The sequence below is a fragment of the Gracilinanus agilis genome, unplaced genomic scaffold, assembly GCF_016433145.1.
Source record: "Gracilinanus agilis isolate LMUSP501 unplaced genomic scaffold, AgileGrace unplaced_scaffold49871, whole genome shotgun sequence".
NCBI classification, from domain to species: domain Eukaryota; kingdom Metazoa; phylum Chordata; class Mammalia; order Didelphimorphia; family Didelphidae; genus Gracilinanus; species Gracilinanus agilis.
Genome location: NW_025384545.1, coordinates 1 through 11,515, shown reverse-complemented (window position 1 = coordinate 11,515; position 11,515 = coordinate 1). Strand labels below are relative to the sequence as shown.

At 43.5% G+C, this 11,515-nt stretch overlaps 1 protein-coding gene across 2 annotated transcripts; it reads left to right on the top strand.

The window, feature by feature from the left end:
- Positions 1-63: 63 nt before the first annotated feature.
- On the top strand, positions 64-11,509 carry MSL1 (MSL complex subunit 1). 2 transcript variants are annotated; one of them, XM_044684427.1, is made up of 10 exons: positions 1,347-1,554; positions 1,700-1,825; positions 2,849-3,072; positions 4,342-4,724; positions 6,606-6,653; positions 7,099-7,163; positions 8,019-8,086; positions 8,802-8,926; positions 9,081-9,153; positions 9,907-11,509. In XM_044684427.1, exons 3-10 carry the CDS (start codon positions 2,870-2,872, stop codon positions 9,995-9,997), a joined length of 1,056 nt encoding a protein of 351 aa, XP_044540362.1. In that variant the 5' UTR covers positions 1,347-1,554; positions 1,700-1,825; positions 2,849-2,869; the 3' UTR covers positions 9,998-11,509. The 2 variants fall into 2 exon arrangements, with proteins under 2 accessions (XP_044540363.1, XP_044540362.1); XM_044684428.1 differs by lacking the exons at positions 1,347-1,554; positions 1,700-1,825 and adding an exon at positions 64-245.
- Positions 11,510-11,515: the final 6 nt, after the last annotated feature.

The following is an 11,515-nucleotide window of genomic DNA, read 5'->3' as shown; positions in this document are numbered from 1 at the left end:
CCGCCGCCGCTGCCGCAGCCGCAGCCGCCGCCGCAGCCGCCGCAGGAACCCTGGCGGCCTCGGAGGGGCGATGGAAGAGCGTGAGGAAGAGCCCCCTCGGGGGCGGCGGCGGCTCAGGCGCCAGCAGCCAGGCCGCCTGCCTCAAGCAGATCCTCCTGCTGCAGCTGGACCTCATCGAGCAGCAGCAGCAGCAACTGCAGGCCAAGGAGAAAGAAATCGAGGAGCTAAAAACCGAGAGAGATACGGTACGGGACGGGTTAATCGTGGTTCGGCTGCTGGGGGAGCCGTGCGCATGCTCCCCCTGGAGGAGGGGGTGGGTGGAGGGGTTAAAGGGCATTGCATGGTTAGGGGTGGTGAAGGGCCGTGGTCCACCTAGAGTTAACTTTGGGTGGTGGCAGGGGCTGTGATGGTGGTGGTGCGCATGTTCCCCTAGAGAGATTCGGAGGGGTTAAAGGGCAAACGCATGGTGAAGAGGGAGGGAAGACTTTGAGCATTAAGGAGTTAAAATGGCAGCACTGGGTTTGGGGGATGCTGAAGAGAGAAGGGACCCTGGCAGCTAGGGGGTTAAATACACGGAGCAGGGACAGAAAGGCTCTGTGGGGTGCCTAATGTAAGGTTTGTGTGGAAGGGGTTAACTTAAAGGGCTACAGGGTTTGTAATGCATTGTGGGGGAGGGAGACAGCAGCTGCTGCTTCAACCTCTGCAGCAACATATTTTGGCAGGAGGGGTAACTGACCCTTTTGTGGCTAGAGGTCTAGGGGCGACTTATAGTGGAACCCCATTAGATACTAAAGAAAATTATATCGAGGGCACCACTGCCATTGAATTCCAGGGGGTCTGCATTGGGAATCTGAGCTATAAAAACACACCCACACAGAAAGACCCCTCTTTAAGCTTGAGTATTAGCTGTTTGAGGCTGGGGGTTCTCCATAGGACCCCGAAAGAGAGAGCATGTTGAATGTACCAGAAGGAAGCAAATTTTCCTTTTAGGAATTTCAGAATAATAAAGAAGTGGTTTAATATGTTGTCTTTTTCTTGGAGGAAAAGAATATCCAGCCATATTTTAACAATTGGTAACCGAAGATACATCCATTTTAAAGACTATGCCATCACCTTGAAATGCCGCAAAAGTAGTGGGGTACTTAATGCTACCGTAGACCAGGGACCCATAACCTGAGTCTTTGCAGCTTTCTAAAAATAAATCTGTTCCCTATTTCCACACTTGCCGTGTACAGGCTGCAGTGGAGTGTTTTGTTTTTTTTTTGTTTTGTTTTTTTTTGTTGTTGTTGTTGTGGGTTTTTTTTTTTTTTTTTGGCTTTGTGTGCGCCAGGGGATGAGCAGGGGAGCAGAGTGGCTGGCATTGCTGTTTTGTTTGCTTTCCAAATGATTCTGATCAGGCGGCAGTCAATCCTTTTATTGGAGGGTGCAGTCTGCAAGGTGGGATGGGAGCTGGGACAGGTCTCCTCAGAACATTTCATGGTGTTGATTTGTGGAAGTTACCCAACATGGAGGTGGCCCTGCTCTGCTACTGTACTGCAGTCAAGGGGTGTGATGGTACTGTAATTACAACACATCCTATCCTTACGTGAGGGACTTGGAGGGGAGGGGGATGGATGGGAGGAGGGAGGAAGAGAAGAAATCAAGGAAATGTCACCCACAAACCGTGGTTAAGTAACGTTAAGGCTGTGACTCAAAACAGATACCAGGAGATGAATTGAGAGTTATGGCTGACACTGGGGGGCCCTTTCTGCTGATTGTCGAGGTCTCTGCTCAGTTCCTGAGGTAATGGTCCCTACGAACTGCTCTCCTAGGCAGAAAGAGTGGGGTGAGTTGAGGATAAAAGAGTGTCAGTCTTAACTTGGCGTTCACTGCTTCTGTTGTGTATTGCAGTCTTAGCGTTGCTTAAGCTTCTTTCTCTTATTCCATTTGTTGGCCTCTGAACTGGAATCTATGCAACTGAGTGGGGTATAATGGAGATAGCGTTGATTACTGTGTAACTAAGAGGAAATTCTTGTTTCAGGTTATGAATTGAATGGTTGGCATCTTTTCTCCAAATCTTATAATTTGAAGAATCCAATGGTAGTCAAGGCCTCCATCCTTTTTATTTGATGATTTTGGCCCTCTTCCTCCTTTATTTTTTCCTTTAAGAGGATAGAAGGGAATTGTCAGTTTTCTAATATGGCATCTGTCCTTTATGACAATTTGCCTTAAATTCAGATGTTACATGCAGGATTTCCCTTGCTTGATCACTGGGATTTTAAGGAACTGATTTCTTTACCAAATACTTCAAATGGAGGGCTCATTGTTTTCCCTAGAGTTTTTCAATAGCAGGGAGATTCCCAGAGTGGCACCTTCTATTTCGAGCTCTTATTTTATGCTTAACATGTCATTTGGACCTTGCCCTTACAAATGTGAATTTGGGAAGGTACAGCTTTGAAGAGGAATGGAGGTGTGGAGGGTGGGATATGGAGAAATTTAGGACCTACCAAAAGGGGGAAAAGGTGACTTTTGAAAATTCCATTGCTGATTTGAGGCTTGTTTATTGGCAGCACAAGATCAGAAACATTGAGACAAGAGGATTGTTCTCTTGCTTTTGGGAATTATCTTCTACCAGCACAACAAGGTGTATCTTGTATTGTATATCCCATTTAACCCCTGTGGTTAATGGTGTATCTTGACTCATATCATGGGTCTTGAGGAGAGTTCTCCAAACTGATGTTTGTCTGCTAATGAAAAATTAGTTGAATCTGATAGGGAAGGGGGAAGTACATGGTCCTGCCTCCCAAATAGGGCTGAGTACCTGTGTTTAATCTTCATGTTAAACCTGTGGTTTGTAACTCCTTTGTAGCTCCTTGCTCGGATTGAACGTATGGAAAGACGAATGCAGCTGGTGAAGAAGGATAATGAGAAAGAGAGGCACAGGCTGTTTCAAGGCTATGAAACTGAAGACCGGGAGGAGCCTGAGCTTTCTGAGAAGATTCAGCTGGAGTGTCAGACTGAGCTTTCAGAGACGTCCCAGGCCTTGCCATCAAAACCTTTCTCATGTGGACGGAGTGGGAAGGGACATAAAAGGTAACACAGTTGTCCCTCCCAGGACTGTAGGCCTGGGATGAGGTGCTTCACCTTTCCAGGACTCCCCTTGGTGTCAAGGAGACCCCTGGGTGGGGGTGCGGGTCATGAGTCTCAGGGTAGAGGACAAGAACAGGATTTGTTTCAGCAATCCCAATTGTCAAGTTAACCAGTGTTTTAAATGCCCTTTCTATGCTTGAACTCTACCAGGCACACAGGATAGGGTCATACAAGACAGGAGACAACTTAAGCCCCACTGAGATTCAGTGACAGTGGACAGTGGACATTCATTGGCTGTATAACCCTCTTCTAGGCCTGTCTGCCTCAATTTCCTCATTTGTAAAATGGGGATAAAAATATCACTGACCTCCTAGGGCTTTGAGAATCAAGTGAGATAATAATTATAAAGCACTTAGCAATACTGCCTGGCGAATAGCAAGTGCTGTATAATTGTTATCTCACACACAAGGGAGGCCAGTTAAATTGATTACCAAGTGCTAGGAAAGACAGGGCAGACCCTAAGTTCTCTAGGAATATTGAGATGGAAGGACTCATTTTTCCTATTTGTAAAATCAGTTGGGGGGCTAGGGGCCCCCCAGGGTCCCTCCAGCTCTGGTGTTGTGGCTCTGCTTTTTGGCTTTGGAGGAATATTGGGATTTAGATAGGTGCAGAAGAAAGGGCAGGAAGAGAATGAGCAGGCATCTCAGGAGAACAGTAAAAAAGGTAAACTCGGAAGGAGTGGAAGTATATGTTGGAGAGCAGTGGTAACTTAGTGCCAGCCAGGCCTGGATATTAGGGAGTCTTGACATAGGCCAGTGAGTTTGGATCCCTTAGGTAAGAAGGTGTTAAACTTTGTAAGGAGTTTTTTAAGAGACAATGCAGCTTAGTAGATAGAATGCTGGACTTGAGGGCCTCAATTCCTCAGGTTCTTCTCCTGCCTCGGAAACAGTTTGGATAAATAACAACTTCTAGGCTTCAGTTTGCCATCTGGAATTTAGGAACTGCACTAGATGACCCTTTTCTAGTTTTAAGTCTGTAATGCTATGTATGATCTATGATTTGAATGAAGCACAAGGAGGGCCCCAAATGTCCCTGTACTTCTTGTGTTCTAGAAATGACCAAGAATTTAGGTCAATGTCTCTGTTGCAAAGGGAAGGTTCCTATAAAAACACTAGTCATTTGGAAGTAAAGGAGGCTAGAGTTCTCACTCCCTTTCATTAAATTTCATTCAGAAATCATTATATTGGGTTTATATCTTTCCCTCTTCAATAGGAAATCCTCATTTGGAAGTGCAGAGAGAAAGACTCCAGTTAAAAAGCTGGCTGCTGAATTTTCAAAAGTCAAAACAAAAACTCCTAAGCACTCTCCTGTTAAAGAGGAACCCTGTGGCTCCTTACCTGAAACTGTGTGTAGACGTGAACTGAGGAGCCAAGAGACTCCAGAAAAACCCCAGTCGTCAGTGGACACCCCCCCCAAACTCTCTATCCCCCAGAAGGCACCCAGCACTCACCTCAAGGAGAAAGCCTTCACAAGCGAGCTAGAAGATTTGCCGTACCTTTCCACCACAGAAATGTACTTGTGTCGTTGGCACCAGCCTCCCCCATCACCATTACCATTACGGGAACCCTCTCCAAAGAAGGAGGAGACTGTAGCAAGTAAGGCATAGCGAACACTTGCTCTTATACCCTAGTGGTGGCAGTCAAGCTAACACGTGTGAAAATGCCATTGGCATTTTTTAAAAGGTGCAATCAATAAAGCAGCGTTCTGTCAAGAATGTGTAAGTTAACAGCCAGAGACAGACACTGCAGGCATTGAAAATAGGTGGAATTACTGAAAAATGTGCTCATTGTTTTTGCCTGCTTACAACCCTGGGAGATGTGTTTGCCAGTAAGTTGCTCCTCACATGAGCACCAGACTTGGGGGTGTAGTCTCCAGAAACTTGCATGTCCTCTGGGAGATGTGGGCTTTTCTGTGCCCTGAAATGCATAGAATTTACATTTTGCCATGCATAACTGTTTCTGCAATTGATATTTATGTAAAGCCTTGGAGATTGGTCTTTGGGTGTTCTCAGGGACCAAAGAGTATTTTAGGGGTGGGGAGACAGTTTGGGCTGGAGAGGGTTCACAATTGGGTCTTCCTTCGTTGACTATACAAAAATTCACTTGTATCTCAGTCTGGGTCTGAGGGGCAGGAGGTATCCCCTAAAGACCAACAGTTCCATTTTTTCTTAATACATTTCACAAAGGGTCTAAAATGTGAAGAGCTCACTTTAATTTTCAGTAGCCTATTGATTGTTGACATGTTGAAATAAAATGAAACAATAAGGACTCTCTTGGGGGTATCTGAGTGGTTGGGAGGGTGTGTTGGGGGGATCTGTACCTTGATCATCTCCCTTTCCCTCTTGCATGGCTTCCCAAAGAGATGCTTTTATACCACTTATACCAGTCTATAACTCGAAAGCTCCTTCAGTCATGCAATTTGAGCCTGTGGGTACTTCAGGGTGGTGAGGAAACCTGGAATAGAATTGCAGCCTCAAATGTGTGCTGTTGGGCTCTGCTCCTGGCAAGGATGGGGATGGGAATCCATTCGATAAAGAAAGTGCAGTCTCCAGACTTTGTCCATCTGTCCTAGTGCTAAAATTTGAGTGGTGGAGAGAGATTGCTCTCAGTTTCACTCGGCCTCTGAATTTAAGTGGGTGGAAGAAAGACTAGGCCAGAATCCTGAATTAGGTTCCAATTTCTTGTTGTTTTAATCAGATGAACAGGTTCATCCTTTTTTTGGTTCACCTTGCTGCCATAGCAACACAGTGTAACACCATAAAGAAAAATGGGGAAGCAACTTAACTCCCAATCTGATCTGGGAAATGGCCGAGCTAGAGGAGCTATTCTTTGTGCCTGGCTGTTTTTGAAAAACAGACTTTAAATTCTAAACCATTTCTTCAAGATTATGGGGAAAGCAGGGACTGAAAGGCCTGATTTGGGGACACCAGAATCCATTGAAGAGACAGAACTTCGAATACAAATATGAACCCTTTTTGATGGCCCTATTTCGTGTGAAATTCCCAGGGGCTTCTTCTGAGGGAACCAAGGTTTCTGTGCCTGTTGTTCAGGCTGCTTCAACCAAGATGTAGTGTATGTGGAGGGGAAAAGGGGATTATTTAAGAAGAAAGAACACATCTGCAAGTTTTAAGAACACCAATCTTGTATTTATTTATAGGGCCAACTCTTACTCACCTGCCATGTTCTGAGTTTAGGGTTTTATATCCTTGGCCATCAACTGTTGAAAAGAAACCACCCTAAATAATGAAGAGAAAGAAGAAATCTCAGTGTAAATGGTGGCGGGCTTGTTTTCCTTCTTTTTCTTTCTTTTTTTTCTTTCTTAAAGAGAATTTTTCCCTTCCTTCCCTACCCCTCCCAAAAAAAGGTTTATTAGGAAGAATTTCAAATCTTTTGCTGATGATTTCTTTCCTCCATTTTGGGTGTGGGCTTTTTTTTCCCTTTTACACTGAGATTCTTCTTCTTTCCTACATTATTTAGGATATCTGATGCCATCAAGTGTTGCAGGAGAAACTTCAGTCTTGGCTGGTGAGTAGAATAGGAATTTTACTGGCTGGGGCCTTGGGTGGGTGCCAGGTGGGGCTGGGGGATTATGGGGAACTGAATTCCCCATTTCGTTTGGGGAAATTAAGGTTCTTTAGTGGATGAAGTTTTCAAAATTATGGCAAAATTTCAGGTCTTTTTCAGGAACCACAATTCCATTTTATAAATGAACGGTTATTGGCTTAGTTTTTTACAGGACTCAGTTGGTCAGACTGCACTAGTATTTTAGGTTCTTTTTATACCCTATCAAGCACACTGATTGTGGCTCCAGGAGAGTCCATAGAATGGATTCCTATCACCTAACTTTGTTCTGTCATAGGGAACTCTTGGCAAATAAAAAGTGTCTTATGTGACTTTAAATTTAAGGATATTTCTTCTCCCCACCCCCTTATTTTTTCCTTTTTCTTTTCCTTTTCTTTTTTTTTCCCAGTTCCTTCTTGGAGGGATCACACTGTAGAGCCTCTGAGAGATCCAAATCCATCAGAACTCTTGGAGGTAGGTATCAAGACGCTATTGGTATAGGAGAGACATTCAGGAGAAAATGTAGGTATTATTTGATTATCTTCATAATCCATATATTTTTCCATGAACATTAGACCTCAGGAATTTCAGAGATTATCTAGTCCAACTCATTCTATTTAATTTTCTTCTCTGTTTTTTTTTTCCCCAAACTCTTACCTTCTGTCTTAGAATATATACTGAATATTGATTCTAGGGCAGAAGAGAAAAAGGGCTAGGCAGTTGGAATTAAGTGACTTGCACATGGTAATACACCTAGGAAGTGTCTGAAGCCAGATTTGAATCTATGACCTTCCCTCTCCAGGCCTGGTTCACTATCCACTAGATAGGAACTAGATGTTCCTATTTCATTTTTTTCTTAGAGATAGGAATAAATACCCTATTCTTCCCCAGTGGGTCCCCTACATCACTGCAGAAAGGAGGGAGGCATAGTGCCCCCCAAAGGAGCAACAGCAGCTGAGGCAGAATCAAAAGGCCAGTCAGAAAGGACAATGCTCAGAATGATGATTAACCATTACTTTCCTACTTGTCCAATCCACTTCCTCCTCATCCTATTCCAGACCCCAGACTTGAACATTTGTAGTCTATTTTAATTCTAATAATAGTGTGTATGCATTTCCAGAGGAATGGCTTTTCATAGGCCATTTCAGTTTGAGAGGGATCTCTTTGCTTAGTGGGCAAGGGAGAGACTGACACATGAGGGAATGAGCTCCTTGTTCTTTGATGAAGAGGTTCATACCCTTGTGATGGGGGGCGGTCTGAAAATGGAAGGGGGTGCAGATGGATATTACCTCTTAATCGAAGACTTAATGCCTGCTGTTGTCTGTGCAGAACCTGGATGACAGTGTGTTTTCAAAGCGGCATGCAAAACTGGAGCTGGATGAAAAGAGAAGGAAAAGGTAAGGCTTGAAATGGCCAAACTGGGGACTTGAGTCTCTTACATTCTGGAACATCATTCATTCATACAATTCAGCTGTCTTCACTTATCAGCTTTCCTATAGATTGAAAGCCTGAGTGTGAAGTTTCTTTAGGTCAAGTCTCAGTTTGACTTTCATTTTCCTTAGGCCTTTCTTATTTGGCTCCTCAGGTAAAGGAATAGCCCTGACTGTTAGACATAGGAAAAAATACTTTTTAATATGATTTTTTGAAAATAAATGCACAAATTGTGGTCTTTATGGCATTTAGGTATTTGTTTTGTGATGCCTCTTCCTATTGCAGTAAAGTCTCTTAATACCTTTGATGAAGAGTAACATGGTACAACATTTGACATTTATGTAGTGCTTTAAAAATTGTAAAGCACTTTAGTTCCATCCTTTCCTTGAGCCTTAAGAACATTGTGAGTACTACAGGCATTCCCATTTTATAAGTGAGGAAACTGAGGTTGGGAGAGGTTGAATCACCTGTCCCTATTAGGCAGTACAGGAGGCAGCATTTAAGCTCAGGTCTTGCTGCCTGCCCTGGCATATGATTCAATCTCCTCCTGTGTGGAGAGCTTCCCCCGCCACCCCCCATCCCCGTTTTCATGCACTGGGATGGAATGTTCAGACTTTGCCTAGGGCATATAGATGCCTTGGCCCAGCTTTTTTTTTCAGTAGCTGGTTTGTTTTTTTCCAGATGGGATATTCAGAGGATCAGGGAACAAAGAATTTTACAGCGACTGCAGCTCAGAATGTATAAAAAGAAAGGAATTCAGGAATCTGAGCCTGAGGTTACCTCATTTTTCCCTGAGCCAGATGATGGTAAGTTCTATCTACCCAGAGGTGTGGGTTGTATTAGGAACAGGGTTACAGCTCCAGGGCACAGCATGCTCAGGTCTGTAGAACATAGAAAGAGAGCCTCCAGTGTCTTCTTCATGATCCTTACTAAGAACGTTGATTTTTTTTCCCCCCATAGTTGAAAGTTTGCTGATTACCCCCTTCTTGCCTGTTGTAGCATTTGGAAGACCATTACCAAAATTGACCCCACAGTAAGTACCAGACCTCATTTTCTTTTCCTTTTCCTTTTGTTTTATATAATGCAGTCATTTCCTTAAATACAACCCATCCCTACCTCCACACTGGACCCTTTCTTACAACAAAGCATAATTATTATGAAAAACCCAGCAGCATAATAGTCTGACATTGTATATAGCATTCCACACTTGCAGCCCTCTACCTCCTTACCAAGAGGAGGAAACATATTCTACCCTCTATTCTCTGGGACCATGATTGTTCTGTGTGGTCACTTGTTTGGCTGTCTTTTCATGTTGTTTTCTTCTACATTATTGTGTAGTATTATTTATGTGGGTTCATGGTTCTACTTTGTTTCATCCTCATAGCACAAATTATCCAGCCATTCCCCATTTGATTGGGTACCTGCTTTATTTCTAATTTTTTGCTACTCCCCAAAAGTTACAAGTTTTATTTTTTATCTCAGGTAGCCCACCTCCCCTACATCCTTCACAGAAGCCTAGTGAGATAAAAGGTGGGACAAAGAGCTTTGGTTCTTCTTTTAGAAATTGGGAGTTTAGAATGACAAAAATCCCTGAGACAAGACTTAGGAAGACTGGAAAGAGAAACTCCGTTTACTTTGGCTGCCCACTTGGGCTTTGAGGGGAACTATTTGCACCGAGAGCGGGGAGCATGTGCCCAGGTTTGGTGCAGCTCTCCTCTGGTTCTAGTTCTGTCCCGAATCTCTTCCTCTCTAAGTGCTACAGGTTGATTTTTGCTATTTCTGCTAGGAATTTTGAGCTGCCCTGGTTGGATGAGCGTAGCCGATGCAGGTTGGAGATCCAGAAAAAGCAGACACCTCACAGGACGTGTAGGAAATAGCTGTGCTTCAAGAGACCTTTATCTTCAGATGGTTGTAGCCTGCCATTCCCAGAGAGTGGCTAAGACCTGTATATGTGACCCAATTACCCAAACCCTGTGTTCTCCTGTCTATTATCACTCACTGATAATGCCCTTACATTCTTCCTTTGAGTTTGGGTGTTTTTTTTGTGTGTTTTTTTTTCCACATTCTGTTTTCACAAAAACTCCTTTGTTGGGCTAATTGTGGGGAGGGGGTTTTGTTCATTTGTTCCTTTCCCATCTTATTTTTGGGAATGAGTTCTTGAGTTAAATCTGCAAGCCCCTCTCTGGCTGGAAGCTTCAAGGGTCACATATCTGACTTTTAGTAGTCACTAGATAGAGATTCTTGGTGAGCCAAACCTTGCCTAGGAGAGATGTCTATTTAGCATTCTGTGGCATTGGGCATGGTGATGTTGATCTACCCTGAAATGGCTCTGCATTGGCTTAAGAGCCAAATGAAGAGTGGAGAGTGATAAGGTGATAATAGGCCTTCTTTACTGTGTGGAAAGAGGTCTGGGGAGCCAGTGAACTTATTAGACAAGGGTCCTCAAACCATTCTGTGATTTATCCTCATAGGGATGGGCAAGGGGAAATTTAGTCTTGTTTATTTTCTTGGTTAGTGAATAAATTGAGTCCCATTCCATTTCCTTCTTCCTCCTCTCAGTCCTTCAAAAGCCTTTGTATCTTGTAAGTGGCAAAGAGAATGGGCTCTTAATTTCATTTACTAGCCCACCCTACCCTCATGGTGTAATCCAATAAAACCCAGTAGCCTGAATAACATGGCATTTGAGATGCCCCTGTGTCAAATCACTTCTGAAGTATTCCTTATTGAGACTCTGTCCTTTTAGTTCTTGGTGGTGGGTAAAGATCTGGGGGGTGGGGGGGGGAAGAGGAGATGCTTCTATGTACTTCATTTGGCTGACAAATATGTCTGCATATTGATGTACTTGATAGAATATTCTTTGTGAAAATAGAATTTACACGCACAATATTGGTTCCTTTTTTTTTTCCATTTTGTTTAAATGTTTCAGGGTAGCACTCCCAGGCAACTGTATAAGAGACCTGTACTAGCTGGAGAGGAGATAGAGCCAAGGCTTCAGCTATAGGAATTGCAATTTTTTTTAACCTTCAGGACTCTTGTGAGAATTGAGTTTCTAGTCTCTATGCAGTGAAAAGGGGGAAGGACTTAGATCCTTAAAGGAAATTTGCTGTACCTAAAACCATAAGCACTTTTAGGGGGGGAAGTCAAAATACAGTGTGTGGCTGGCCCCTTAGTGGAAATAGGACACCAGTGTTGGAAGTGGAAACTTACTTCTGATACTGTTTATCTTGTGAGGTGCTGGTCTGCATTCCCTGGGTTTGATTTTTTAAAAAAGATTCTCCCAGCAGCACATACAGTATTCATGGAAGATCTTAACTTTTATTTTCTTTTTTTGGTGGGTTGGAGTAAGCTATGGTTTTTCTTCATTAACTCTTCCTGCTAAGGAAAAAACAACTGAT

Bases quoted from the DNA above. Each gene is read 5' to 3' on its own strand.
- MSL1 (XM_044684428.1), top strand. From the start codon at position 2,870: ATGGAAAGACGAATGCAGCTGGTGAAGAAGGATAATGAGAAAGAGAGG. The intron at 6,654-7,098 runs GTGAGTAGAATA...TTTTTTTCCCAG, and splicing joins AGAAACTTCAGTCTTGGCTG to TTCCTTCTTGGAGGGATCAC. The intron at 7,164-8,018 runs GTAGGTATCAAG...TTGTCTGTGCAG, and splicing joins ATCCATCAGAACTCTTGGAG to AACCTGGATGACAGTGTGTT.